Source organism: Athene noctua, chromosome 5, assembly GCF_965140245.1.
Source record: "Athene noctua chromosome 5, bAthNoc1.hap1.1, whole genome shotgun sequence".
Lineage (NCBI taxonomy): Eukaryota > Metazoa > Chordata > Aves > Strigiformes > Strigidae > Athene > Athene noctua.
Window position 1 is genome coordinate 10,633,394 of NC_134041.1, and position 27,130 is coordinate 10,660,523.

General features: G+C 47.4%; 3 protein-coding genes across 8 annotated transcripts; 1 reads left to right on the top strand and 2 right to left on the bottom strand.

The window, feature by feature from the left end:
• Positions 1 to 949: 949 nt before the first annotated feature.
• UQCRH (ubiquinol-cytochrome c reductase hinge protein) lies at positions 950 to 2,363 on the bottom strand. 2 transcript variants are annotated; one of them, XM_074906281.1, is made up of 4 exons: positions 2,257 to 2,363; positions 2,120 to 2,149; positions 1,633 to 1,794; positions 950 to 1,216 (listed from the first exon to the last, which is right to left on the bottom strand). In XM_074906281.1, the coding sequence occupies exons 1-4, from the start codon at positions 2,296 to 2,298 to the stop codon at positions 1,184 to 1,186; spliced, it is 267 nt and encodes an 88-aa protein (XP_074762382.1). In that variant the 5' UTR covers positions 2,299 to 2,363; the 3' UTR covers positions 950 to 1,183. The 2 variants fall into 2 exon arrangements, with proteins under 2 accessions (XP_074762382.1, XP_074762383.1); XM_074906282.1 differs by having other exon boundaries at positions 2,120 to 2,143; positions 2,257 to 2,313.
• Positions 2,364 to 2,421: 58 nt separating this feature from the next.
• On the top strand, positions 2,422 to 10,643 carry LRRC41 (leucine rich repeat containing 41). Of its 2 annotated transcripts, XM_074906274.1 has the most exons (10): positions 2,422 to 2,789; positions 2,876 to 2,962; positions 3,458 to 3,528; positions 4,267 to 5,431; positions 5,836 to 6,081; positions 6,980 to 7,144; positions 7,495 to 7,593; positions 8,072 to 8,194; positions 9,122 to 9,197; positions 10,407 to 10,643. In XM_074906274.1, exons 1-10 carry the CDS (start codon positions 2,639 to 2,641, stop codon positions 10,639 to 10,641), a joined length of 2,418 nt encoding a protein of 805 aa, XP_074762375.1. In that variant the 5' UTR covers positions 2,422 to 2,638; the 3' UTR covers positions 10,642 to 10,643. The 2 variants fall into 2 exon arrangements, with proteins under 2 accessions (XP_074762375.1, XP_074762376.1); XM_074906275.1 differs by lacking the exons at positions 2,422 to 2,789; positions 2,876 to 2,962 and having other exon boundaries at positions 3,480 to 3,568.
• On the bottom strand, positions 7,180 to 25,968 carry RAD54L (RAD54 like). Of its 4 annotated transcripts, none has more exons than XM_074906278.1 (14): positions 25,905 to 25,968; positions 22,750 to 23,038; positions 22,186 to 22,310; positions 20,254 to 20,404; positions 18,265 to 18,391; positions 16,625 to 16,699; positions 16,096 to 16,226; positions 15,878 to 15,988; positions 15,606 to 15,729; positions 15,231 to 15,309; positions 14,944 to 15,123; positions 13,402 to 13,565; positions 12,040 to 12,244; positions 7,180 to 7,280 (listed from the first exon to the last, which is right to left on the bottom strand). In XM_074906278.1, the coding sequence occupies exons 2-13, from the start codon at positions 22,973 to 22,975 to the stop codon at positions 12,043 to 12,045; spliced, it is 1,695 nt and encodes a 564-aa protein (XP_074762379.1). In that variant the 5' UTR covers positions 22,976 to 23,038; positions 25,905 to 25,968; the 3' UTR covers positions 7,180 to 7,280; positions 12,040 to 12,042. The 4 variants fall into 4 exon arrangements, with proteins under 4 accessions (XP_074762379.1, XP_074762380.1, XP_074762378.1 ...); XM_074906279.1 differs by lacking the exon at positions 7,180 to 7,280 and adding an exon at positions 8,212 to 8,546; XM_074906277.1 differs by lacking the exon at positions 7,180 to 7,280 and having other exon boundaries at positions 12,039 to 12,244.
• Positions 25,969 to 27,130: the final 1,162 nt, after the last annotated feature.

Below are 27,130 nucleotides of genomic sequence, written 5' to 3' on the forward strand. Positions count from 1 at the left end.
GGGCGGGACCGGCACCGCTCCGCCGCCCGTCCCCCCACCCCGGCCCAGAGGCAGTAACCGCGGGTTCCGCGGGAGCGGAGGAACCGCTGCAAGGCGGGGAGGACGGGCGTGGGTACGGGTGCTGAAAAGGATCCATCAGCAACACGGGGTTTTGTTGCGGCAGGAGAACCCCACCCGCGGATGGACCGTGCCCCAGCAAACAAAACCCCTAAACCTCCTCAAATTACTTTTACCCTGGTCAAGCTCCCTAGGGATTGAACTTGAAATCAACCAGCAAAAGGATTATGGACTGCTACACCGATAAAGAACAGCCAAATTAAAAGACGGTGGGGTTTTTCCCCACTTTGAAGAACAGTTGAGAAGGATGTTTCACAAGGCAGTGAATCCTTAGTTGTCCTGCTACTAAACATCCGACTCAATGTAAAAACAGGCAGAGAATTAACCTGACCCTTCCAGAGGACAGTCCCAGGTCAGTAGAGGGGCAGGTGACTCACACAGAAGGGCTTCAGTCACCCCAGGTTCATGCTCTGCTCGGGGTTTGAGCAGGTGGAACCACTGCCCTGCCCACCTGGTCAGTCCTTCTGAGCAAGAAGGTAAAGGTGACCACAGCTGGGAGGCAGCAGTAGGGGACAGATGACAGTTTTCCCCCAAGCAGAGGAAACTTCCCGCCTAGAAAAGGGTCATTCCATTCAGTTTAACTTGGTCAGAACTTACTGCACGAACAATATTGGTCTTGTAGGGATTGTAAACCATTTTTGTGGCTCCAGCTGACAAATTGATCTCTGGGGGACAGGGCTCCAGCCTTTGCATGTCATGGAGGCACAAAAAGGGCATTCCCACAAATGAGGAAAAGTCTCCCCTCACAAAATGGGCTCTGACACCCACTAATAATTTCATCTTAACCCACCACAAGATGGAAGCATGAGAACTAGGAAATAAAGGGAGGGTATTTCCATGGGAACTCAGAATGTTTAATATGGAAAATTACAGAACATCAACATGGTTTTTGCGCAGGTGCATGTTTTCCACGAGAACAGATGCAGTGACACACTGGTGCTTGGTTGCTGCCAGGAAGCTGTTTCGTTTATACTTGGCATGGAGAATCAACAAGCAGGAAGCAGTACTGTGAATCCAGAAACTGCAGACACCAGCTGTGGTAGCAGATGGACAATCATGCCTGCCTTCACTTCAGGTTCTTAAACAGTTTGTGAGCAACCTGAAAAGATGAGACAAAGCATTCATCACCCACCTCTTGGCTTTCTGGACTACTAAAGCACACAGCCCACAGACCTCTGCTCCTCACTGATTTGCAACAAGTTCTTCAAGAAAACTAACAAGCTGAGACTTCTTACAGGTTAAAAAGGTTTAACTCTAAAAAGGTGAATACAACACTAAAATAGCAGTGTTGTTTGCAGGGTAGAAACAATGTCTTTGGCTTATTTGTTTAATAACCTACCCAACCCCAAGTGGAACTGTTGTAACATGGGGGAGCCAAACATTTAAGGAGAACATGCATCAAGGCTCACAGTTCTTCAGAGCTCACTGGGACTGAACAGCTACCACATCTCACACAAACTGTTGGCACTCTCTGAAGCACAGCAGGAACGTTGCATCCAAAAGGGCTGCACTTACACAGTGGTCCCTGGCATGCAGGAAATCAAAAAGCTCTTCTGTGCACTGTTCTTCTGTCTGGGACCTGGAGGATACCCGTGCGTCACACAGCTCCAGCTGCTCTCGCGCCTTCACGCATTTCTCCATCTGCTCGCAGTGCTCCCGGATTGTGGTTAAAGGATCCTGCAGACACGGGTCTACCATAAGAACAGGGAGACCCCAAAAGACCATTTTCCCCTGAGACCCATTGCTTTAAGGGGGAACCATATATCTACATCAAAGCCCGGACTTCAGGTTCCTCCCCGCTGAACTCTGCCTCGCCAGCACATAACGGGGATGGGGGCCCAGGTCCCTACGAGTTTGTTTATCGCTGATGAAAGGCACCGTGCATCTGCCCCGGGAGCAACGAACCACTGCAGAGGTTACAGGCCTCCCTGTCGCCACCGAGGCCTGCCGGCTCCCCGGGCAGGGGCGGCCCAGGTCCCCCCGGCCCCACTCTCCATCTTACCACAAGCTCTTCTTCCTCCTCCTCCTCCTCCTGCAGAAAAAAAATAAAATAAAAAAAAAAAAGCAAGCACAGCCGTTACCAACAGTCCGACCAGCCGCGGGGTCTCAGCACACGCCCGCCGGCCCAGCCCCGTTCACCTCAGGCTCCCCGGCGTGAACGACACGGTCGCGCAGCCCCATCGCTCGGCTCCCGCCGCCCAGAAGGACTCGCCAGGGTCACCCGCCGGAAGTGGCGTAGCACGCCCCGGAAGCGGAAGCGCGCCCGGAGCGCCTTGGGCCCGCCCCCAGGGCCGGTGCTGCAGGCCCAGGCGCGTCCTTTCCAAACATGGCAGCCGGTGGCGGCTGCGCCTGTGACCGACTCAAGGCGGCTACAGCTCCGCTCCCTGCCTTCTTTTTGACTTTTTTCCTGGGGATCGCAGCCTCGGAGCCGGCTCGGCCTGGCTGCCGGCCCCGCGGGGGAAGGGCAGGCCGCTCGACGTGACCTCCCCAACATGGCCGCCCACTCCCTCCTCCTCCCAAGATGGCGGCGGCGGGGGGTGTCCCTTCCCAAGATGGCGGCAGCGCGGCGGCGCTGAGCGAAGCGATGGCGGCGGAGGGGCCGCGCAGTCTGTTCGCGCTGAGCGCGGCGGCAGTAAGCCGCAGCATGGGGGCCCTGGAGCGGGACGTCTGGGGTAAGGAGCGGGCGGCGCGGGGCGGCGGGGCGCGGGGCCTGGGACCTGCCCGCACCCTGCCGCCGTCTCCCTCTGGCTCTCCGCAGCGCTGCCCGGGCACCTCCTGCGGGGGCTCCTGCCGCTTCTCACCGTCTTCCGCCTCGAGCGAGCCGAGGGAGCCGCGCGGAGAGCAGGTGACACTGGCGGGGATGGCGACAAACTCTTGGGGGCAGGGACGGAACTCACACACACTCTGGGGGGATGCCCCCGGCCTGGAGAGAGGAACCCGCGCTGAGGGACGAACTTCTCCAGGCTGGAAATGGCAGCCCCGGGCAGGAGGGGTGAACCCCTCTACGCAGGGCAGGCAGACCCCCGGAGCACAGTCGCTGCCGCAGGGTCTTGGACACCCCCCAGCGTCCAAACTCTTGAGCCCCATCCCATACCTAGCCAGGGTTCACGTGGCAGTGTGGGCCTGGCTGTAACTTTGCTCCTTTTGAGGGCCAACAAAACCTGCCATTTTTTAACTCCCGTCCCTTAAGAGGTGGTGATCTTCCCCTCACCACAAAGCACCGTCCCTTTGCTGCAGGGGTCTGTGCCCACCCAGCACCCTGGCAAGCTCCGGGGCAGGGCACTCAGACGGATAGAAGGGGCGAAAACAAAACGCCCGGTTGATTGTTCTCTTCCCCCAGGCCTCTCGACACAGCCCATCTGGCGCAAGTTGTGGGATGATGTGATGAAAACCAGGCCGCCCAACTCAGAGGTGAGGAAACGCCGCCGGTGGGAGAAGGGGCACGACACAGGTACCCTGTCTCTGCTGTCTTCTGTGAGGTTTCATTTCTAAGCCTGCCGGTGCTGCTGGCCACCTCCGAGCAATTGCTGGTGCTTGTTCATGAGCTCCAGATCAAGGCACGACCGTGGTAGCACAATCATTTTGGGAAATGGGATTCATAAAAGGAACTGTAGTGTACAGCCATACCGTTCATCTCACAACAGCAAGTTTGCCAAAGAATAAATCCAGTCTTTAGAGATGTAATTCCTAGTGAAATAGAGAAAAAAACCAGTATCTTATAGCATGCTTACACCTACGCTGGCAAAAGAATGTGCTGATGTCTTGGAAAGCACTAGAAAAATACATACAGAAGGCAGTGAGTTTGGAGGAATGGGTTTATGTAGGAAAACTGAAGCATCTTCATTGATTCAGCATTGCAAAAGAATCATTAATAGACAATCACAGCCTATAAATAGATGCTTGGGAAGAAAATTCCTGATGATGTGATTTTTAATAGGCAAAAACATGGCTTAGCTTCAAACCACTGAATATGAATTAGATAAGAAGGGAGTTGAAGAGAGTTATGAGAGTAACATACACTGAGGAAGGATGTGGAGAACTATTCACAGTTTCACTAGCAGTAGTTTTTGCTTAGCAGGTAGCAACAATTAACTTTAAAAGAATAATTGTGGCTGATATATTGTTAATATGGCCATGTTTTAACTGCAGAATATAACATGTTGGAGGAAGAAGTTCCTTGAAACGTTCTTCGCAAACGTTCTTCATGGTGTCTTGGATGTTACCTCTGACTGGCGTCTCAACGACCGTCACTTTTCGCCGCTGCTCCACAGCTCCCCACACGTTTCCCAGCTTACCCTCTGCAACATGCTGCAGGGCGCAGTGGAGCTCACTGCTGAGCACAACCAGAAAGTGCTTGAAAACCTGGCTGGTTCCCTGCAGATCCTGAAGTTCCAGCACCTCCTCTCCTCCGACCAGTCCATCAGGCGTTCACTGGTTTTACTTCTTCACCGGCTGATTCACCATGGCTCTGTCAGCCAAGTGTCCATGTATTCCTGGCCTGTTCCTGACACAGTGCTTCTCGTTCTCATTTTGAGCATGAGTGCTGGGTTTTGGCGCTCGGGAAATGCCCTCGCGTATCACAGCAGCCCCTGTGGCCTTTGCAGAGAGGAGGACAAATCCCAGGGCCAGGAGTCAGCACGAGAGCGAGCAGAGAGGGGCCGTTACAATGAGAGGGAGTGGAGTGATGGTGAAAACCAGAAGGGATCCCCCAGGGCTCTGGAGGAGGCTGGTGCAGAGGCGAAGAGATACAGGGCTGATGCTCATCTGAACTCTGACCTTTGTGGACCGAGAAGTCCTCCTCTGCAAAACCAAGCATGTGAGGAGGCAGGCAGCAAGGTGCCCTGTGACCACACCAGCATTCAGGGAGGATCTTCTTGTTGCGTCTCAGACCAGCTGTCCTGTCACCCCGTTCCCCCAAAGACACGCAGACGGCTGAAATCTGCAGTGGGGAGGAAACGTCGCTGCCTCAAACGAAGCAAGGGACCATATGCTGACCAGGAAGACCTGTATGATTTTGTTTTTACTGTTGCAAGAGAGGATAATTCGGGGTTAGTCGACAAAAACAGCACCACAGAGGGAGAAAACGCTGAGAACTGGACTAGCTCCTCCCCAGGACCTCCATGCACTGGCCATGCTGGCTGCAAAAAAAGAGGAGGATCTGCTAGAATCTTTTCTCTGAAAGCCGCTCACCGCTTCCGAAGTGTGTCCACGCTGGAATTATTCTCCATTCCATTGACTGGGGAGACATGTCGGACTCTGAGTAACCTGCTGAGCTCCTGGGTGTCTTTAGAAAACTTGGTTTTGTCTTACAATGGTTAGTGGTGTGAACAGGTTACTTCCTGCCAGCTTCGGTCTAATGGTCTGACTTACTGCTAAGGTTTACCCTGATTTTATTTTTACTGAAATGGGCATTGTAAGAGTATTGATACCAAATCTTGGGAATGGCTTCCGTGGAGATGTTTAATGAGCGTGGGGACTTGTTTGAGGGAGAGAATGGGGCACTTTGCCCCAGAACAGCCCCTGGCCTTGTGCTTAAACGCCATCCAGAGAGGACGAAGGGAAGAGCCAGATCTCCATCTCCCGTATACTCAGTCCAGCTTAAGAGTGTGTGTGTTTAGCCTTTGACTTAGGTTGCTTGGCCACTAGTGCAGGTCCAGCTGCACGTGCATTGGTGTCCATACGGGCACAGCTAACATTTCTGTACAAATGCTGTTCCAGGCCTAGGTGCTAACATCTTCTGCATCCTCTCTGGGCTCCGGGCCCTCTCCCGCCACTCAGACTGCCGCCTCCACGTGGTACGCGTGAGCGACGTCTTCTCCCACATGCCTTGCATGGAGCTCGTTCGCTGCATCCTGAGCGCCTTCCCCCAGCTCCACACGCTTTCAGTGAGCTTCGACCTCAAAAACCAGCTGGAGGGGAGCAGGCCAGAGGGGAACCCAAGCTGCAGCGAGGTAGAAATCCCAGGTAGGAATCGTCATGCTGAGTGGTGACCAGGACGTGGGAGGCAGATAGAGCTGTAAAAGCTTGGCATGCAGATCTGAACTAGACATTACTACAATTACAGCAATTACAGCCTCATCTCTCTGATTTAGATGGCATTGCAATTTGTCATTTCCAGGCTGTGACGTGCTCTGTGGAGCCTGAGTCTTGGACAAAGCATTTTATTGCTGTATGCCAACCCGCTGCAGCATCAGCCTTGTAGAGGGCCAGTCATAGCCTGCTAGCAGTGACTGTCCATGCTGCCCACGGGGAGCGTATCCCACCAGATCTGTAAACCTGTTGGGAGCTTCTGCTTTGTCCACCGTATTAACTGTGAGGCTCCAAGCCTTAGACAGACCCTTAAGCAGAGGGAAAGCATCTCTTCATCATCACAATACCACAGGTCACAGGAAAGCACTGCCCAAGCCTCTGGATTACAGTCGGAGCTATAGCAGCGTATCCTCAGCTCACAGGTCTCTCACCACACGTATTAGCCCTTGAGTGACCACAAAAGCAGTAAGCAGAGCCTGAGCAGGTATGGAGTTGGGTCACTGAAGAGCTGTGCTCTGGAAAGACACTTGAGTGGTTTGTGCATATAGCGTGACCTTTTCTCAAGCATTGTTTCACTGCCAGAACACAGTAGAAATTGGTGGCTGTGTGGTCTGGCAGGAGTCCTGAAATGAGCCTTCAGTGATTTACATTACCATAGGGCTGAGTTGCCATAGTGCTCTGTGGGGCAGGCCATGTCACAGAGGCACTTTCTACCAACCTAAATAATCGTCCTGTCGGGCACATGGACTGCTTCCTTGCTCTAGGATCCAGCGATTGAAGACAGGCACTCCAGACTGAGCTCTTGCATTGTTGTTTCTTTTTCTTCCCTCAGAGAGCTGCCTGGAGCAGCTGGAGATCCGATTCCCCAGGGAACCTCTGCACACCGCATTCCTGCTGCCAGTGCTCAAGGCGTCAAAGTCCCTCCAGCAGTTGTCCCTTGACAGTGCCACGCTGCCCTGTTCTCAGGAGCTTGGGCTCCTTTTGGAGGCGCTCAGAGGTACACAGATAACCTGTACGTAGCATCACTGTGACACAGAGTAGCTTCCCTGCTGTGATCTTGAGATCTGCCGTCCTTGAGCCTGAAGCCAACTTAGGTGGGTCCATTTCTTCTGTGTGGACATTCCTGGAGACTACTGAGAAAAGGAAATGGGTGTCAGCCATCGTACTTTCTGTGCTGAGCATGTGAATGATCCTGCACAGCAGGATGTTTCCTTTTTAATTACCCACAATCCAGCACAAATTATCCACAGTCCAGCTCAGTTTCTGGGCATTAGCTGGTAGTTGGGTCAGGGTCTTTTTATCCCCAGGACATACAGTACTTCACCTGAGAACTTGTTTTGCTTTTAGAGTATAATCCAAATTTGAAGAAACTGAGCTTTCATGATGTGAACCTGGCTGAGCACCAGAAAGAAGTTCTGCTTTTGCTTCAGGATCCCATCCTGCAAGGTACAGCAAACTCCTAGGTGCTGGTGCCTGGAAAAGCAGGTGGCTGCTTTTGCCTGGTTGATGTTTTAAGGTGATCTTCAGATGTGTAAGGTTTAGCCAAATGTCACTGGAGCAGATCTGTAGCCGTTGGCAGAGTGGTAACATGCCTGGTTCTTTGTGCCAGCAGGGCAGAGAAGGAAGCAGCTGCAAAGCTAGCTAGCATATGCTGCCGAGGAGTCCATAGTCTTGGCTATAAAACACTTTTCACCTGCAGAGCACATCAGCCTTTAACTGGGTCAGCTGGCAAAGCCACTTCCCTGGGTGTGATCTCTGCTCTCTTCCTGCAACAGAGCAGCAGTGCTCTTGTATGCAATTGCGGCTGGGGAGGCTTTGTTCTGGCATACGGATTAGGGGCTGGAGCTGTCTGCAGGATGTAATTATGGAATAATGAAGTGCGCAGGGAGTACTAACACGTACTGTCAATCCATTTCTTTCACAGAAATCACTTTTTCCTTCTGCCGGCTGTTTGAAAGCTCTACTACTGAGTTTTTGTCAGAAATAATCAATACAGTGAAAAGAAATTCATCTTTGAAGAGCCTCAAACTGCCTGGGAATCGCCTTGGTGCGTACAGTAAATGTTGCTATGGGGCCTTGACCTTAGACCAGCTCTTTTGGAGATAACTTCAGGGTTGGAGTTAGGACCATTACTAGCTGGTGACCTCCATGCTGGACTTAACACATGCACGAACAGAGTGGATTTAGCTCACAACATAAGGAGCACCAAGTTCATTTTTTAAAGGCAGAATTTCAGTTGCATTCAGCAAGTACCAAGAGCCCAGGTGCTGCACGGGCATTACAGTTGCTTTTCTCTGCAGCAAAAGCAAGTATCGGTGGGATTCCAGATATGACTGAACACTGATTTGCTTCAGACTCATAACAGGAACAGATCCAGCAGCAGATGTACTGTCTCTTACCTAGAAGCAGAGATATTGCCTGAGGGTTTTGTGCCTTCAAAGCCGTTGGCAGTCACTGGAAGGATGGGGATAAGTAAAGGAAAGGGTTGTGTCTAAGTGGAACTGAATTTAAAGAACGATAGGCTTTTTGGGTCACAGGCCAAGCAGGGCTGTCTGAAAAATGATTGCAGGTAAATCCAGAATGTTGTTTGCTGTTCTTTTAACAAAATGAAATGGGAAAGCTTGGGTTCATCTGAAATATACCGAATTTCTGAGGTCTGAGTTTAACTCTGTGCTATTGGCCATCTTTTAAACAATGCTGTATATTGACTTCTCAGACAAAACCAGGATTTTTCTAGTGAAACAAACTGCCCTATCAGCAGATGTTTCCACTGGCTTGAACACACTGCGCTCAGTGGGGTGAATTTGCTTTAGGCCACTCAGGGGGAGCAAACTGAAGGTGCAGAGATAAGCCCGCTGTGCTGCACGCACATGCTTACAGCCTCCTTACTATGCTATTATCCCAGCCTATGGCCATTTAAATATTTAAGACAGGTTCCAGTTTGCATCTAACACCTGCATTTCTCCCCTTCTAGGGAATCACAGGCTGATTGCTCTTGCAGACATTTTCTCTGAAGATTCCTCCTCTTCTCTTTGCCAGCTGGATGTCAGGTATTCTGCTGCTCTAAACACACTGAATTTCTTGTTTCAGGAGGGTCAGAGCTGAACTGGGCTAAGACAGCAGAAGCCTGAGCATAGTTTTGTTCCTTCTTCAAGGGAAGATGTGCCCAGCAAAAGCTTAGAGAAATGCTGCCATGGGCACATACAACCTCAGGGACCTCCCATGTCTCTGAGACATCTCACTGTTCCTTTTATAAATGAGTTGAGCTCCATCTTAAAAGCAGCTTTGGTTTGCTGCTCCCTTGGGAGGCTGCTGTGAGCCCTTCCTGGTCTGTAGGTTAGAACTAACATCCCTATGTACATTTATTATTAGGCACCAGCATGAATAGCTCTGGGAGGTTACTGTCATTGCCCCTGTCAGATCCTGTGAATGCCTCTGCATTCCTTTCATCATCTTTGGTCTCCAACCTGAACTGCTGCTCTCTTCTTGAACCCAAATGGCCATAAAGATAGGCAGTAACCTTCATGAAGCACACAGAGGGTGGCACTTTTGTAATACTAATGGCTTTTTTTGCTTATTTTATTCCCCCCTTCTTTACATTCTAATGACTCAGGTTGCTGAGAGTACACAGGCTTGACATTTTATTTAACCATGGCTCTCTTTCAGCAGCCTTTACGCCTGATTTTTACTGTGCCTCTCAAGATTAAGACCAGCATGCAACTTCATATGTATTTAACACATTTATGCAGGAGAAATGACCTTTCAATCTCCTAGAAACACCAAAACCTGACACATGCTCTCTAAATTTTCTCAGAAGGAAGATCTAAATCATCACTTACTGTGGAGCTTGCACCTTGACCTGGAGGTTGGCCCAGGACCCTTGGTCCAGGTGGCTGACAGCTACTGTGAGACTGAAGTACTCCTGACACTGCTTAGCCAGCAGCTTGGGTCCAGCAACATTTTAAGGCCACAGCTACATATACTTAAGTGGGGAGTAAGGAGACCAGGATAATGAGTTGTCAGTAGTTATCACCTTAAGTTTTAAAAAGCTTCCAGCCCTTCATGTTACTGTACTTCGCTTTTGTTTTTCATCAAAACTAACAGAACACTCCCACTTTGTCTTGCTGAAGAAAGTTGTACTTTGCTTTGAAACATCCTCAAGTACCTGCACTGGCAGTTACTAGAAGGATCAGTAATTTAAACTGCAAATTACTGCCTAGACTCTTAATGGGGTTTTTTGTCCTTCTTTCCATGGAAAGCTCAAATTGCATCAAACCTGATGGGCTCCTGGAGTTCACAAAGAAGCTGGAAGGCCACATCCAGCAGAGAGGGGGACGGATTCAATTCACACACCTCCGCCTCTTTCAGAACTGGCTGGACCAGGATGCTGAAACAGCTCAAGAAGCGCTTCGGCGTCTCAAAGCTGTGTGCAGCGTGGTCAATGATTCGTGGGACTCTTCCCAGGCCTTTGCTGACTACATCAGTGTCATGTGATGGACACAGGAGCAGGAGAAAACCGGTCAGCTTGAACTAAGCAGTTCAGTCCTTGGCCAGTAATATTTATTGCAGAGTACAGTTTTTTTTCCCTGGTTCAAGCAGAGTACAGTTGTTCTTGTCACTTTTCTGTTCATCTGAAGAAGGGGTATCACAGTAAAGCGACACACAAGACCGTGTGGATCAACAGCTGTATTCCCAGGTGATCAAACTCTTAAAATAAATATTCAAACTGAGAAGATGGTAAGTGGGACACATATCAAATGAGCTTCTGTGACTTCCTGCAGATCTCTAGACAAGCAGTTTTTATTTCACTGGGTGTTACAAATTACACATTGTTTCAGCTAATGTCTCATCAATAAATATGTCCATCGTTGGAGAGAGTCAAAAGCCATCTGGTTGTGGTCCCTGGCAACCAGCTCCAGGTGACCTTGCTTTTGACCAGTGGCACTGGACAGTATGACCTTGAGGTCCCTTTCAACTTCAGCCGTTGAAGAACTCCTCCCTCCACTTAAAAAGGAATAGCAGACAAGCTAAAAGCAGCCCTAGCCTTGACCTTTTAAATTTGGAAAATTTTACTTCATTAAAAATAATACAGTTCTTTATGTACTAAGTAGCTTGCTGTTTATTTGCAGTCATGTTGCCCCTCTCCAACATCTGCAGTCATTCTACAGCGGTTTTGAAGAGTTTGGTTTTTTGTAACATTTTTATAATAAAAATATAATTAAGATCCATAATGTGAAGTGTGAATTTTATTACTGCCTTGTAACGTGACCTAATTAAAACACTGCTAGGTCAGGGGAGCCTGCCCATAACAAAGCAAGTTGTTTAGAAATGGAGTTACCTTAATAGAGCCTGATTTCCTGCTGCCTGCACGATCTTTCAGGCCAGATGTTTAACATACAAGCTGAAATTTTTTCTCTTGTACAAATACTCTTGTTCCTGAGTAATCAGGGAGGTTCACATTTCACAACAGAAATGGACCTTGCAAGTTTCTTATCAGCAGCTGTAAGCCACAGCTGTCAAGGAAAAAAAAATCCCATGACTCTGCACATCAAGTGTTATAAAACTGCAGGCTTAACTTAAACCTGAAGACAAAACTTGCCTGAGTAGAAGGCACAGACTCCCAACAGCATGAGAACCAGTGCTGTATCTGATCAAGAGCACAAGATCCAGTTATTCCCAGTTCCCAAAGGGCTGTTTCTCAGGCACACAATACAAGAGCAGAGAAAAAGCCGTGGATGCCTTGCTGTTGCAGTAGACTGACCAATGCTTCCAGCCTCTCAGAAACCAAACAGTCCAGCATGTACTGCTACCCACGGCCCCTTTCCTTGAAAGGGATTAAAGCGGGGTGGGCTGCCATAGCAGCCTGCCCTTGCCCCCACAAGGGACAGTAACCTGTTAGGGAATCCCTCGCTGCTCCTCATGGGAGTGATGATGAAAGGTGAAGGTGACGGCAGCATCCCACGCAGCCTTCAGCACGGCGTCCTGCAGCCCCCGCTTGTCGGCACAGTGGTTCCACTGGGAGAGATCAGAGGTACAGTCGGACCCTTCGGGAGGGGCCCGTACCTGGTGGCCGTTCACACAGCGACGACACTTGATCCTGGAACAGAGCCAGTGCAAGGTCAGCACAAGGTTCCACCACTTCTTTCACATATCGGTTGTTTAAAAAATAGAGCCCAGTCACATTTGGATTAACTCCCCTTAACCTGCAGCACTGGCAGCTGGATTTTCAGACAGGATTAATTACTACCACATTTCATTTAAATGCACAAGAGTTAAGGAACGACCCCCAGTTTGGAAACCCTGGGGTTCTGTTTTTAATTGCACTCCCCCTCCATGTTCAGCCATGTGGGAATAGTCCAGCAGGACCCAGAGGAAGATCAGGAGGAGTTTCCCCTGAAAAGCGAAGGATGTTGCTTAGAGCAGATCCTGAGTGAACACCCCCACTGCTAACACCTTCTTAGCAGCGGGTCAGGCTTACTGAGTCCGAGAGCACACACTGTGCTCCCAACCGCCCCATCCTGGCTCCCGCCACAGCCACCGGGTCGTGCTCAGGCCGTTTGGGAGATGTCCCACTGAGCTGCCACATGAGACAAAGAGCAGCAGCAGCCCTGCCAGCAAAGCTTGTTGCCATGCAGACAAGATACAGAGAGCTAAGCTCTGAGTCACCTTAAAACTAATCCTCTTCACTTCTTGCCTGAACTAAGAGTCTTAACTTTCACAGTGAAGCGTTTTCCTGCACTCCCTGTCCTCTTTCTTGTGGCTACAATACCACAGGTCTCAGGGGTGGGGGAGAAGGGCAGACAATGGAGAAGAGGATTCTTCTAGTCCCCTGAAGAGCACTTGTGTTGGCCTCATGAATTCTTAGCAGATAGAGTAGCCCTGGCAGTGGAAACAGCTCAACACTTGGAGATCACAAACCACTAGGAGGAGAGTGGCAAGGAAGGACCGATTTGAGCAGCTCTGACCAGTTTCTCTCTTTTCATTAGCTGCAGTATTTCACATCCTCCAAACACAGGCAGAAACAAGAGAGGTTGCTCACTTGCCCAGCCAGCACAGCTTTTCTAACACAACAAAAGGGACAACAACAAGGAAGTGCTCATATCCAGGTGGTTAACAGGTTCAGAAGCAGAGATACTTGACGCCCTTTCTCTCTGAGCTTTCTCCTGCTGCCTGAGGAACCCCTGAACCAGCAGACCAAACTGTGGAGGGGTCTTTGTTTGCTGACCCCATCCATTAGTCATTCAGTACACTCACTTGTCATGGGTGTCACTGGTGGTGGTCTCATTCAATGTGAAGAGCTCCTTCAGCTCCCCGAGTGAGAAGTGCCTTTCTACATCTTGCTCTTCATCCACCACACAGCTGCTGAGGGCCTTCTTGTGGGTCTGGCGTTGGAATATCTTCTCCTCTATGGTCCCCGTCTACAGGAGAGAGAGCCAGAGACGAAGCACAGTCAGGACACTGGTGTTAGGAGCACTACTTTGAAAAAGTGTCCCAGATCAAACGGCAGTAAGCTGTCAGAACCATTTAGTGCCTTGCCAGACCAGCAGAGATGACAGGCAAGTTTTACTAGCTGTACTCCAACCACAACCTATTTGGTTGCCGATCTAACACAGCTCTGCTTCTCTTGTCTTTCACTGTGGCTACAGGAGTGGATCCAACTGAGATATGGATGAGGAGAAGGTGGAGCTACCACTTGTGGCTAAAACTCACACACCACACCAGGTTGTGCTGACAGGAAGGCAGGCAAAAGAGCTCAGCAGCTACAGCCACTCCCTGACAAAAAATAAACAAAACCCACAAACAAACAAACCACAAACACACACAACCTCTCCCAAAAAACAGCAACAAAAGCTAGCCCTGGGTGACACAAGCATCAACAGTATTTGCTGGTTCACCTACACAGAGATCAATCACACCTGCTGTCTGGAGGGAGATTATTTACTTCTAGAACAGATATGCAGAAAGCCCAGTATACTACATTTTAAAGGCAAAAATCTAAGATTAAAATGTCTGTTCTGCAGACATATTACAAATGTAATACAAAGGAGGGGGGTGACTTGTCATGATTTGCAGACCTGTTTGCTAGTTCTAAAAGCAAAAGAACTGCCTGCTTCCAGGTCAGAGAAAAAGTGGAACACCATTAAGGAAGAGATGGGCAAAGAACATCTGTTTTGTCAAATAATAATTGATCAAGGAACACAAGCTTACAGAAAAAAAACAAAACAAAGAACAAAAAACCCCAGTCTGAACTAGTGAGAGGTGAAAGTAAACAAGGGCAGAGAGAGGACAAAGTGTTACAGTAGCCTGAAAGGACTAGTCTTGTTAGTGGTTTTCCTTTACAGAGCAGCTACCACACACCTGCTAACTGGCAGCTCCATTCCAAAAGCTGCTGCAATTCCAGGAACATACTTGCTGTTTATTAAGTACACAAACACCCAAACAAAACAGACTGCAGCCTGACTGAAAAGCAGCAACTTTGGCATCAGACACCCCAAGAAATTAAAGAAGTCAGATGCCTAAATGACTTCAAAGGAGCATCTTATCTGGAAAGCCACAGTTGTTCCTATTTCTCAGAAGCCAGTCACCATTAGAAACCATGGCCTGCAGTAATCACCCTCCAGCTTGAACCTTCATGGTTTTCCATGGCAACACGTCTAAGGGTAGGAAGCAATTAAGTGCCAATCAATTCTGGGCACCAACAAAAAATTTCTTCCTCTTCTGGTCCTAATCCCAGCAGCTGCAGCTTGGCTGGCACCAAGAACCCCGTGTTGAGGAGGTGAGAGGAGTAAGACTCACTGAAAGCAGTCGATAAATGTAGCACGTCTTCTTCTGGCCATCCCGCCACACACGAGCCATGGCCTGCTCATCATTAGCTGGATTCCAGTCTGGGTCGAACATAACCAGTCTGTTAGCCCCAATCAAATTCAAACCACAGCCACCTGCTTTGCTGCTTAACATGAAGATAAACTCGGGGCTCTGTGGAAAAAGGCAGGCTTGGATTAAACTACAGATTCAGCCATACTTTTACTTGCAGAATTCAGAACTAGCAGGAGAGCTGCTCACATCTGGCAGGTGCTACTTACTGAGGGGCTGTTGAATCGCTCCACAATCTTTGCTCTCTTTTTAATGGACATGGTGCCATCCAGCCGGACATATAAATACCTAAAATATACAGCATTTACCACAATGAGACTGCTGAGACCTTCAGAGCATCCTACTTGAAAGAAAAAAAAAAAATCTTTCACAAACAGCCTTGTAACAAGGGCCTGGACTTTAGGAGCTTTTGCAGAGGGCCAGAGCTTTTCTACTGAGTGACCCCAGTAGCCAAAGCACAAGCCACATTAATTACAGATCACAAGTTCCTGATGACAGAAACTTTAAAAATAGCCAGTTTCTTTTACAGTGTAGGCTGCAAGTACAGTCTTGCAGGATTAAACAAACAAAGCCCAAAGACAAACCTTCTGTTCCTGCAGAGCTTTTCAAATAGGTCCAGTGTCTGAGTGTAGTTAGACACTAAAACCACCTTGTCGTTACTAGTGCTTTTTGTAACAGCAAGGATGTAGTCCAAAACCAGCATTTTTCCTGGACAAAAAGGAAAGAAAGAAGAAAGCTAGAGCAGAAGTTCCCAAATGCCAGACCTTGGGGATGGGGGGCGTTGATAAGATGCTAAAAATAGTCTCATGGTTGCCTGTGTTAGGCAGCACATTCATACTGTTGAGTTCCACAGTACCTGAAAGCTGGGGCTCCACAGATTTGGTGCTATAGCCAGCAGGGAACAAGTCCAGGGCTCCCATAAAACCTTCTTCCTCTTCCACACACTTATCATGGATAAGAGCAGGATCTGGAGAACAAATAATGCTCAGAGACTGTGGAATGCACAAGGGAGAATGAAAAAACCCCAATCAACAGTGCAATAACCAAACCCATTGCATGAGTGGAACAACTTACGATTGCAGAGCTTCTTCAAGGAAGTGATGGAAGAGAGAGATGACACACTGATTTTACCCTCCTTCAGCTCCTCCACTGGCTTGGCTTGCTTCAGGAAGTTCTTGTACAGCTCAGCCTGCAGAGGTGTCAGCCTGAAACAGAACAAGAGTTCTACAGTCTCAGCCTGCACCCAAACCAACCCTATCCTTCCTCCTCCATCTACACAGTGGGTTCTTTTTAGCCTGTTTTTTTTTTTTTAGCTACAGCACAGACAGCCTAGAACTGCCTCCAAGTCTGATGGGGATATCTCAGCCCAGAGCTGGAAGAGAAGCTCTGCAAAGGCCAGGGCTCTGCTGTACACAGCTGGCTGGCAGAACCAGTTGTGGGTTGTACATCCCTGCTTCAGGAGGAAAAGCAACGTATTGCCAATGACTACAGTCTCACTCCTAGAGGGAAGCTGTCACCACAAGCATTGAAGGGCTTTTTGCAACTTTTTAGTCCTTCCTCTTGCTCCTCCCATTTCCCAGGAAGACTACATGCTTTCTGGTACCTGCAGCAGACCACCTGCTCAATCTTCACCGGCAGGTATTTGGACAGGATGTCTGAAGTTCTTCGGATTAAACACCTGCAGGGAGTGAAATTAAGATCAGATGACAAGAAATCCCTGTTGTATCACTATTATTCCTCACAATTCTTTCACTAGAAACCTAGTTCTGCCAGAAAACATTGTAAATATGATGTTATGAAACCTATAGAAGACAGCAGGGATATATGATAGCACCAAAATCCGTCAAAGGGTGTTAAAGAAAGGAATAATCTGGTCTCCAAACCCATAAGCAGTAGGATGAAAAGTAACAGGCTTAAACTGTGGTAAGGAAGATTTGTGTTACGCATTAAGAGCATTTTCTAACTGCGAAGACAGTGATGCCCTGGAAAAGGTGTCCTGGGAAATTTGTAAGGTCCTCAGTGCTGGGTGGGGGTGGACAGTTTAGGTCTAACACCTTTTACCCTGTGACAGCAACATGGATTAGACGCCTTCTCCAAGGCCACTCCAGCCTTACATCTATGATTCCACTTATCATTGCATTACTGTCTCATTTGTAACTCCTACCAAGTTCAACCAATTAATCTGTTAGTACTTATGTGCTTCATCCTCCCTATTTGTGCATCATGACTGTTGCACAATAAAGGAAAGGACAGACACCTCAACATAGTCAGGCACAAGCATTCCTGAACACACTTTTGCACCCCTTTACCATCAACTATTAAAAAAATATGCACCTCAAGAAGGAATAAGCTCTTCTCCTCCCAACCTTTTCTTTCTCTTAAGCTTCTGCAAGCTAATCTAAGTCAAGGTCAAGGCTGTCTCTGTAGGGAGGCTGTACTCCGTGTGAAATTCAATTTACCAGGACTATGAACTGCAGGATTGTATTTGTGATGGCTGCAAAAGCTCAGATTAAAAAAAAAAACAAAACTAAAAGAAATGAAGATACCAGCAATGCTGAGAATTCAAGAGTCTCTATTAAGAGTTCTTAGAGAGAGACAAGTGATTGCCAGCAGATGTGGATAAATTGGTTGTATTCATAAGTAGAAAAGAAGCCAGGTTTAAACAAGTACCAAAAATCAACCAAAGAGAAACAAGATGGCATTTTACATCACAGAGGTGCTTCTTGGGGATCAAAAGTCACATCTCTGACACTAGTAATCTAATCCCATTAGCACTGCAGAGCCAACACAGCTATGAAAGTGAGCCAGTCTTTTATGAATTGGGCAATCAACAGCAAAACTGAGCAACATTCCTTATACTCTTTCTGTCTGCCACTCAACATCTGGGCTGGATGGATCTCAAGTATGACCCAGTCTGCTCTGTAGTTATGGTAACACAAATAAAAGGATGCTGCCCAACTATTCAAATCCCAGAGAAAACAAACATGAGTGTCAAATTATGATTCAGTATCAAGTACATTTGCTTGGGGGTGACTGCAGCTAACTGTGCCATGTCAGTGTGCTATTTTCCAAACTAAAGCTACATGCTATGTAGATTTCTTAGGCAATAAATACTTGCACAATCACTTGCTGAATAGACATAACTGGCAAGAGAGTTCATTACAGCTACAACTGTAATTTGGAAAGATACCACTGTTGAAGAAGGGCTTATGCAAAAGCAGTGCAAAGAGGGATGAAGCTCACCTGTTCACAATGCTGATCAGCTCTTTAAGCCTCTCTTCTCCTTTGTGTCGCTCAGCTTCACTTGCATCTGCATCTCTGCCTTTCAAGATAGGAATTTCAAAGTGCCTTTTAAATTCCTGTGCAGTCCCTGTAAAAAACAGAAGTGAAAAGGTGACAAGTACTACCAAATAACCTTTGATCAGTACCTCACAGCCCCACTTATCATACCACAAGCATAGGGTCCAGCAGATACAACAAATTCTGGCCCCATCGGTATGATTTGTTTTCCTTTCTAGCCAGGAAAGATTCAAACAGAAAATAATTTTGTACTCCAACAACAATGCACTGCCAAAGGTCATACAATTTTAGTTAAACCTGAGTCCAGTCAGGCATGTACTGGTTTTGCTTACATTCCAGCTATACTTTTACTCCTGGATTTGGTCCTTGCAAACAACAGCACAGGTATTACCTGTGCCTGTTTCAATATTATCTGTAATCAGTTGCCTATTACTGGTCACAGTCTGAAAGAGGGAACAATGACTACTGCATTGCATGCATGCAGCTTTGCTGGCAGTAGTTGCAGTATTAACCTCATCTCAGAGAGAAGGAACTGAAAGTATGAAGAGACTAGTCTCGCCCAAAATACAGGTCAAGGGTGGGCAGGGGAAATCACATTAGCTCCTGGTAATAACTACCCAAAATTGAAGCACATGGAAAAAGCAGATGTAGAACACCTACAGCCCTGTCCTGTCTATTTCGTAAGAAATCCTGGGGACAGAACAGCTGAACAGGAAAAGATAAAGACCAAGTTCTGCGTGTAAGACTAAGAATCTGATGAATGGTGTTTAAGTAGAGTTGTACATGCACTAGAATTAATGAGAAGCCTCTTGGACTGGACACCAAACAATCTGAGACAAACATGTGCAACAAGTTACAGCAACAAGGAAATAATTCAGATTGGTTTATTTTCATTCCTTGACAGAAAGTGACCTCTCTTGACAAAGCCAAGCTGCTCCTAACCTAGTGATGCAGGAGAGGATGCAAAGACTGCTTTGCTTTTAAAATTAAAACAGAGCTTGCAGACATAAGCAGAGCATAGGAGACAGAGACCAAATATTTCGTTTTGCTACCAGCAATTTTAGGTGTTTGATCCTGATCTCACACTAATCAGCATCTCTCCTCCAGACTATTTTCTTTCTATCTCAGATGAAGTTAACCTCATATTCAGGACACATTTGCCTTAAAAACAAGAGCAGTCTTAACTCCAAATGCTAGACATCACCCTCAGCTTTCTCTCAGATTACCTGATAATAGGATGGCAGACTGCCAGAAACTTAGGCTTTGTTGCCTAACTCTGCCACAAGGTACATTATTCTGCCTTGCACCAGTCACTTCAGCTTGCTGTGCCAGATGGATACAAAAGAGAGAAGAGGGAAAAGCTGTCTCCCAGCCTGCCTCTGTACTCAACACAGAGCATGTCATGTCAAACTCTCATTTTTGTGGAGCCTCTCCTACAAAGATATCATTCCTGGCTTAGATTTCTGAATTTGCTATAGCCTGGGAGTGTTGTGGGAAATACCATTACAAGCTGGCTCTTCCTGCCCAGCAACTCCTGCAGTTATCTCCAAGGGCTTATTGTCAGAGAAACTCCTCGCCTAGGTGGACATTTTGGCTGACCAGTACAGCTACACAAGATAAGCCAGGTAGTACTCAGGGTCATATATTCATTTCACCTTAGTAATTAATTCCCCTTCCAAAACACCTGTTAGACTGGCATACTTTAAAATACAATCTTCCTGAAACAGAGCTCTGATGATATACGGCTTCTAGAACACGGAACTCTTATCTAGACTTTCTGGATACAAACTGAAGGAGAATAAGTTTCCAACCTGTACCTGACCTTTCTTCTCACTATTGCCTTGGTTGCTGCTTTCACTGGCACTGGTAGCTAGGGGAGGCCTTGCCAGCAACTTCCCCCTCCCTCACGTCTCTCACACATTCATGTCTTACCCAGGATGCCTGAACTGACGAAGTGCACCAGGCTGAAATATTCAAGCAAGTCATTTTGAATGGGGGTGCCCGAGATAAGGACTCGTCGAGGTGTATTTAAGCTGTTGAGAGCCTGGTATGTTTGGTTTTCAGAGTTCTTCAGTCTATGGCCCTTTGAAAAAAGAAAAAAAAGGAATGAAGCTAATAAATCCCGTGGCCCTGATGGGAAGCAGCTTGGAGATCCTCATCAACACTGACAAGCTGTATCTCCCACAAGGCATCTCACCACTTTTCCCATTCCTCGTAGTGGACTAAGTGTTGTATGTGTATTCAACTGTTGTGACACACTTCTTTCAAAGGCAAGAATCTGGTGGGAAACCTGAAGCCATTACATGAGGAAACATGACATTACAAGCTTCCCAAAGCAGGAACATCTGAGTCACACCCAGGGAAGAGGGCCTATCATGAAAATAACAATCACCACATGGTCTAACTATAGGAACTGTTTCCTGTTCAAGGATGGGGATGTGTTCAGCTACCAACCCTAGGCACTGAACTCTGGACCAGTAACATTGCATCACCCAAGGTCAAGATCACAAACCATTCAGATCACCTACGTGCAGGGCTACCAGGCCTTTGCACACTAATAAAACGAGATTCTGTGCCTCTTACAGGTGTAATCTGAATACAGGCCCCATTTTCCATGCCTAGGAAAACCAACTTTATTAGCATCCAAGTGCTATGCTGTAGGACAAAGCGTAAGTGATGACATGGTTTTTACAAATGCCAGACCACTGCAGAGCCGAGTATTTACTGGGAGCATAGGGAAGACACACGGCCATGGAGCTGCATTCCCAGCATCCCTAGCTGCTGACCCCATCCCAGGGGCGTTGAAAGGTGTGGAAGCTACACTTGTGAGTATGCGCGCTCTTTTTAAGCTCCCATCAGCACTGTTCCAGCAAATACAAAACGCAACCACCGGGTGGCACCACCACATAACAAATCCCGTCTAACTGGCAGCAGAGGACACCTCAACAGCGGCAGAGGCCCCCAGCTTGATCCTTTCTAGGAGGCAGAGGGCAATTGTTTTATTTTGTCCTTCAGAGCATCTCTGGCTCTCAGTACCTATAACCGCAAACAGAGAATGATAAATGCAAAACCAACTCCATTTCACCCATGTGAAAGAAGAGCTTGACAACACGGGCTCGGCAAAGCTAGATCCAGCAGTCAGCAAGCAGGGAGTCAAGCCAGGTCTGCCGCCTCTCGAACAAGTAGCACATGAGGTAACTCCTCACCCAGCTCTCCCACCTCTGCCCCAAGCAGGAGACTAGAGACAGGGGAAGAGGGTCCCTGCCATGGGAGTGCCCTTTAAACTCCCCCACAAGCACAGAACAACTACACACAAGAGCATGCCAGATCACAGAATCATTTATGTTGGGAGAGACCTCAGGAATCTCCAAGTCCAGCCTCTTGCTCAAAACAGAGCCAAGTCAAAAATTACTGAGCAGAACACAAGGCCAGACCAAACATAAAGTAGTTCTCACTTTAGCAAAGACACATACAAACAAATGAAAACCAGAGCAGTGAGCCAGGGCACTACCATCCCACCAGAGTAAGGCCTCTTTCAGAATCAAAACTGGCAGTGGACCTCCTTTCTTGCTACGTATTTCACAGAGAGGGCCCTACTAGGTGACCATCACCCTGCAAAGTGGCCACAATTACCACCACCTGGATTTTCTTCCCATCTCAGCTCCTGAAAACACCCTCTTTTGTTCAGGCTCACCCAGGACTGAAGAGCTGCTTACCCACAGCCTCTCAAATACCAGAATGGGTGCTGTCCGCAGCTAAACCTTGCTTCCTGCTTCCCTCCCCCATTTTAAGAAAGCAGCGCTGGTTTTGCCCAGATGTCAAGAAAATATCAGGAACAGATTGTCTTTAAAGATTCCCCTGTACCTCATCACAGATGACCAGCCCAACACTGCCCTTCTGCAATGCCTCGGCATGGAGTCGGAAGGTCTCATAGGAGATGATCAGGATGGGTGAAGGCACTCGCAGGCCACGCTGGTTCATAAAGCCAACTGCAGATGGGAGGGGAGAAAAGGAAAAAAGAGGGATGAGGAAAACTAACAGAAAAGGGTTCAAACTCTGCAGGCAAAACTTTTGCCTTAAAAATCTAGGAAAACCTGTCTGTTTCAATTACACACTCCTTTCCCCACAACTGTCCCCATTTCCATCCCCCTCCCACCTCTGCCCACTCATTTCCTGGGTTCTGGCTGGAGAGAAGACACACCGTGACTGCCCTAACTTAAGCACATGACTGAACTTGGGTTATTCCAAAAGATCAACTATTACCAAACATGGAAGTGCCTGATCTAAACATGTTAGTGGAGAGACTTTCATCAGTCTCCAGAGCTCTAATGATAGTTCAGAAGTGTTTACATCAGCTACTGTAGGCTTCTTCCAATGCGCGACTTTGACCTAAGCAGCCAACCACACCGTTTGCAAACATTCCTGTACCTAGTTTACGGTCAATCTCTTCTTTGGAGCCTCCATCAATGGCCAGCGGCTGGATCCTTCCCCCCAGCCATTTCTCTACTTCATTGTACCAGTTTCTCACCAGGCTGGAGGGAGACACCACCATGGCTTTCTCGATTTCAGGCTTGCAGTCCGGACTTTGCCGGAGAAGCGTCCACATGAGTGTGATGCACTGCAGGGTTTTGCCCAGCCCCATTTCATCTGCCATGATACAGCCATGACTCCCAGGGATCCGCCGGCTCGTCACACAGTCCCAGAGGAATTTCACTCCCTGCCAAAAAATTGTTCTCTCAGACCTGGATGAGGACATCAGCAGAATGACAACTTCATTACAGCTTCATTACTGCAATGCACAGGACTGATACTAAAACAAACAGCCAATCTGTGTAGCACATCCCTGGGGACATGCAGTGTTCTAATGAGACAGAGGGAAATCACCCAAGACACAGCTAAAATGCAGCCACATCTGGTCTGGAACATTATTGGTGACAACACGTACCTCGTAACATGCATGAAATCTTACTCCATTTTAACTGTACGATTACAAGCAGCTTCCTGAGTTGAATGCCCAGAAATTTCTACCCTTGGCTGCATTAGATAGGCCTGGGCCATCAGCTAACCTGCATTAATTACTGCAAAGAGGTTAATAATCTTAACAATCACCAATTAGGTAGTTTTAAAAACACAGAATCAGAGAGTGAGCAGAATTGTTTCTGCTGCCTGATTAACCCCCAGAATACCCTCAGCAGCCCTCATTGCTTCTGCCTAGAAGCACAATGACTCAACCTGGGGACTCAAGGTCCAAAGCAGATTTAGCCTCAAAGACACAGGGCTGAGGTTATAACCTACGTCACAAGGTGGGAGAAGAGCTCAGCCCTGCATTAGTCTCTGACATGTCACCAAGACAGATAAAAGGAGAGGGCTTAAAAAAAAAGGACGGACAAATGCAAAATGTTCTTCTATCATATGATGACAGAGAGTCAGAGAAAACCAGGGCATTGTGCTGGGAACATACAAGCTCCCTGCATTGTCTCAACAGAGCAAGGAATGAGGGGCACAACCTAAACACCCTGGACAGATTCACCCCTCTGTGTTCCACTATTTAGGACTGGAAGATGGAGCACCTTCACTTGTACTTTCAAGTTCTTCTTTTTCTTTCTTAGGCCCTTATTAGTCTTAGACTTGCAAGTCAGACTAGAACCAAGACTGCTTTACCAGAGAGAGCCAGCTGTCAAAACACAGAGAGTGTGCCCAAGACTCCAACATAACTATCGTTACTTGACAAAAGCCCCAGCCAGCAGCATCTTACCCAAAAACAAAGTGCCTCCAGCTACGTAGCCAGAGACGAGCATTACACCAGGTCACAGGTTGAGCACCAACTCTGAAACACAAGTACAAGCTAAGAGCAGCCTACAGCACTCTCAGAGCCATCTGAAGATCTCCCATGCAGGGACACATCCAGCTTGACCTGCTTAGCCTGCAAGATCAGCAATCACAGCTTCCATCTGTGCTGCCTTTAGGCTTATATGATAATACACTGCACCTGTGCTGAACTTCAAACTGTCCAGATACCTACATTAGATATTTGGAAATTAGTACCCACTGCTTCAATACTGTGATGTTGCACATATTTACTACATAAAATCATAATATTTATAACAAAATCGTAAATAAAAAAGTCTTTTGGCACTCTTCACTGGCAAATTCAAGTATACATAGGTCATGGACAGCTCACAGCTACAAAGGGTAAATTCCAAATAAAACACAACGAAGCAGAAATCTACTCCACACTGTGTTGGGAATCAAGGTACCACAAAAAAGAACTTCAGCATTTCCTGGCTCAGAGACTGCAGAGCTAACTAATTTGCTGGCCAGCAAAACACAGTCTGCCCTGCCCAACTGTCACGGTTTAAACCCAGCCAGCAACTAAGCACCACACAGTCACTCACTCCTCCCTGGAGGGATGGGGAAGAGAATCAAAACCACATAAAACTTGTGGGTTAAGAACAGATTAATAATTGAAATAAAATTATAATAGTAACAATAATTGTAATGAAAAGGAAGATAAGAGTGAAATAAAACCTAAGAAAGACAAGTGATACCCAATGCAACTGCTCACCACCCACTGACCGATGCTCAGCCAGACCCCAAGCAGCAATCCTCCCCTCCCAGCCAAGTCTCCCCAGTTTATATACTGGGCATGACATCATACAGTATGGAATATTCCTTTGGCCAGTTTGGGTCAATTATCCTGGCTGTGTGCCCTCCCAACTTCTTATGCCACTCCAGCCTTCTTGCTGGCAGGGCATGAGAAGCTAGAAATCCTTGATTTAGTATAAACACTACTGAGCAACAACTAAAAATACCTGTGTGTTATCAACATTATTCTCATACTAAATCCAAAACACAATGCTGTACCAGCTACTAGGAAGCAAATTAACTCTATCCCAGCCGAAACCAGGACACCAACTCATGACTGGGCTGCAAAATAATTTATTGCAGCTATATCTGTCACCTTCCACACTGAGCTCCACTAAGCAGAGCTACATCTCCAGATTTCAAGGTAAGGAAAGGCTGGACTTTGAGCCCTGACTCTGCAAGATCCCATCTCCCTGCAGAATCTGATCTTTTCCTAAGGTATCACTGGTGACACAAAAGTCAGCCAATGTGCTTTCCCAGACATGCAAACCGTGCATAATGGTCACAGAAAATTCCCAGTTTCCACTGTCAGCTGAACTGACCTACAGCCCCCCAGAGAACACACCTGTGCATTCAGCAGCATCATGTTTAGGCTGGGAGTGCTCTGATCCTGCTGGATCAGAGGCAAGAGAAGAGGAAGTTCTTACCCACATAAAAGCAGTGAATGTCCACATTTTTAAGGACAAACAGGACTGTTGTAATTCTCCCAGCACGTCCCCTTGCTTAACACAGGACAAAGAATATTTGAAGCATTCAGGCCTCTAAGAGGATGGTTAAACCAAATGTTTCACTTTGCATCTGTAACAGACTAGAGTCTGTTAGACTGTCACAGACTGTTAGTCTGTGTAGACCTCACAGTTGGTGGGTAACAATTCCAGCAGAAGAATTGCAGCTTTTTGAAATGCACCAAGACCCTCAGGTCCCTGTGGAAAACTTACTTCTCTCTGATGGGGCCGTAAAACACGGCTGAGGACAGGATCCACCACAACGTGGACAGGTGCTTTGTCCCTGCAGGAGGCAGTCAAGGAAGAAGACAGTGTGATTAATGAACTCGGCACAGCATATGTTTAGCTTTTTTTTTAAATCTCACTGCTATACTGAGGACACGCCAGTGGGACGAGGGAAGCAACTACCAACAAGAGTGAAAAATGGATTAATTGTTTTGAGAATGAAGTCACAGGGGCCTGATCTACAATATAAAAACATCAGTGAAACCATGTATTTGGGCTGTGGTTAAAACAAGGGCAGAATGTAGTTCACAGACACAGTTTCTTTGTTTCAATAACAGTATTGTAACCGTATTATCGGAGAGAGGAACCCCCTCCTCTCTCCATGAAGATGCAGCTCCCAGCCCTTTTAAGTTATAATAACACAAAATAAATACTTCAGAATAAAAACCATTAGGCAGACTAACATCTGACTGTCAGTCACCTCCCTTTGCTTGTCCTTAGATGCTGATGTTTCCTAACTAACAAATAAGCCATAAGATTTTCTAAGCAGCTTCATCATGGGTGTATGCTCATCCCCTGCAACAGGTTTAAATTTTTGATGAGTGGGTGATGAAACAGCCTGTGGAAGAACACAAAGAATCCAACATGGGTACATTCCTTCTTTGATTGTTACCATACCTGAACAAATTCACAAGCAGAATGCTTGAAACCAAACTTCTCTTGATGTTCAGAGCCCAGCTCAGACACATTTGGGAAGAAAGCACATAAACCTACATGTACAAGGGGGTCAGAGCTGAAGCATTTGTGCCAGGTGATGACTCACTTGTCTATTTTCAGCTGGTCGTGGGCACTCAGCAGTGGGGGCTCATACAGAACCAGTGCTCCTTCCTCAAAAGGGTCATGAAGAGGACTCCTCAGCCCTCCCCGTTTGATACCCAGTGCACGCAAACCCAGTGGCCCTGAAAGCAAACAAAAGCACAACTCGAAGAACAACTTCTTCCTGGAAGAAAGCAGAGCCTTGCAGAAGAGTCTGACTATGTTTAGGAACAGTGAATTAATTGGGTGCTGGAGTGGAGACACAGGCACAAATGGTGCAGACAACAAACCCATGCAAGGCGGTTGTTTGGCAGCCCTCTGCCAGCACACAGCAGATAGCTCTGTGGCAGGAAAGAATAAAATGAAGGAGCAGAGGCAAAGATGGAGCAGTGGCACTG

Excerpts from the sequence above, each read along its gene's own strand:
- RAD54L (XM_074906278.1), bottom strand. The coding sequence starts at position 22,975 with ATGGCAGATGAAATGGGGCTGGGCAAAACCCTGCAGTGCATCACACTC. Across the intron at positions 15,989-16,095 it reads CTTGAAGAAGCTCTGCAATC|ATCCTGCTCTTATCCATGAT; the intron begins GTAAGTTGTTCC and ends TTTGTTCTCCAG. Across the intron at positions 15,310-15,605 it reads AAGCTCTGCAGGAACAGAAG|GTATTTATATGTCCGGCTGG; the intron begins GTTTGTCTTTGG and ends TGTATATTTTAG.
- LRRC41 (XM_074906274.1), top strand. The coding sequence starts at position 2,639 with ATGGCGGCGGCGGGGGGTGTCCCTTCCCAAGATGGCGGCAGCGCGGCG. Across the intron at positions 2,963-3,457 it reads GGGAGCCGCGCGGAGAGCAG|GCCTCTCGACACAGCCCATC; the intron begins GTGACACTGGCG and ends CTCTTCCCCCAG. Across the intron at positions 6,082-6,979 it reads CAGCGAGGTAGAAATCCCAG|AGAGCTGCCTGGAGCAGCTG; the intron begins GTAGGAATCGTC and ends TTCTTCCCTCAG.
- UQCRH (XM_074906281.1), bottom strand. The coding sequence starts at position 2,298 with ATGGGGCTGCGCGACCGTGTCGTTCACGCCGGGGAGCCTGAG. Across the intron at positions 2,150-2,256 it reads TTCACGCCGGGGAGCCTGAG|GAGGAGGAGGAGGAGGAAGA; the intron begins GTGAACGGGGCT and ends TTTTTTCTGCAG. Across the intron at positions 1,217-1,632 it reads TGCATGCCAGGGACCACTGT|GTTGCTCACAAACTGTTTAA; the intron begins GTAAGTGCAGCC and ends TCATCTTTTCAG.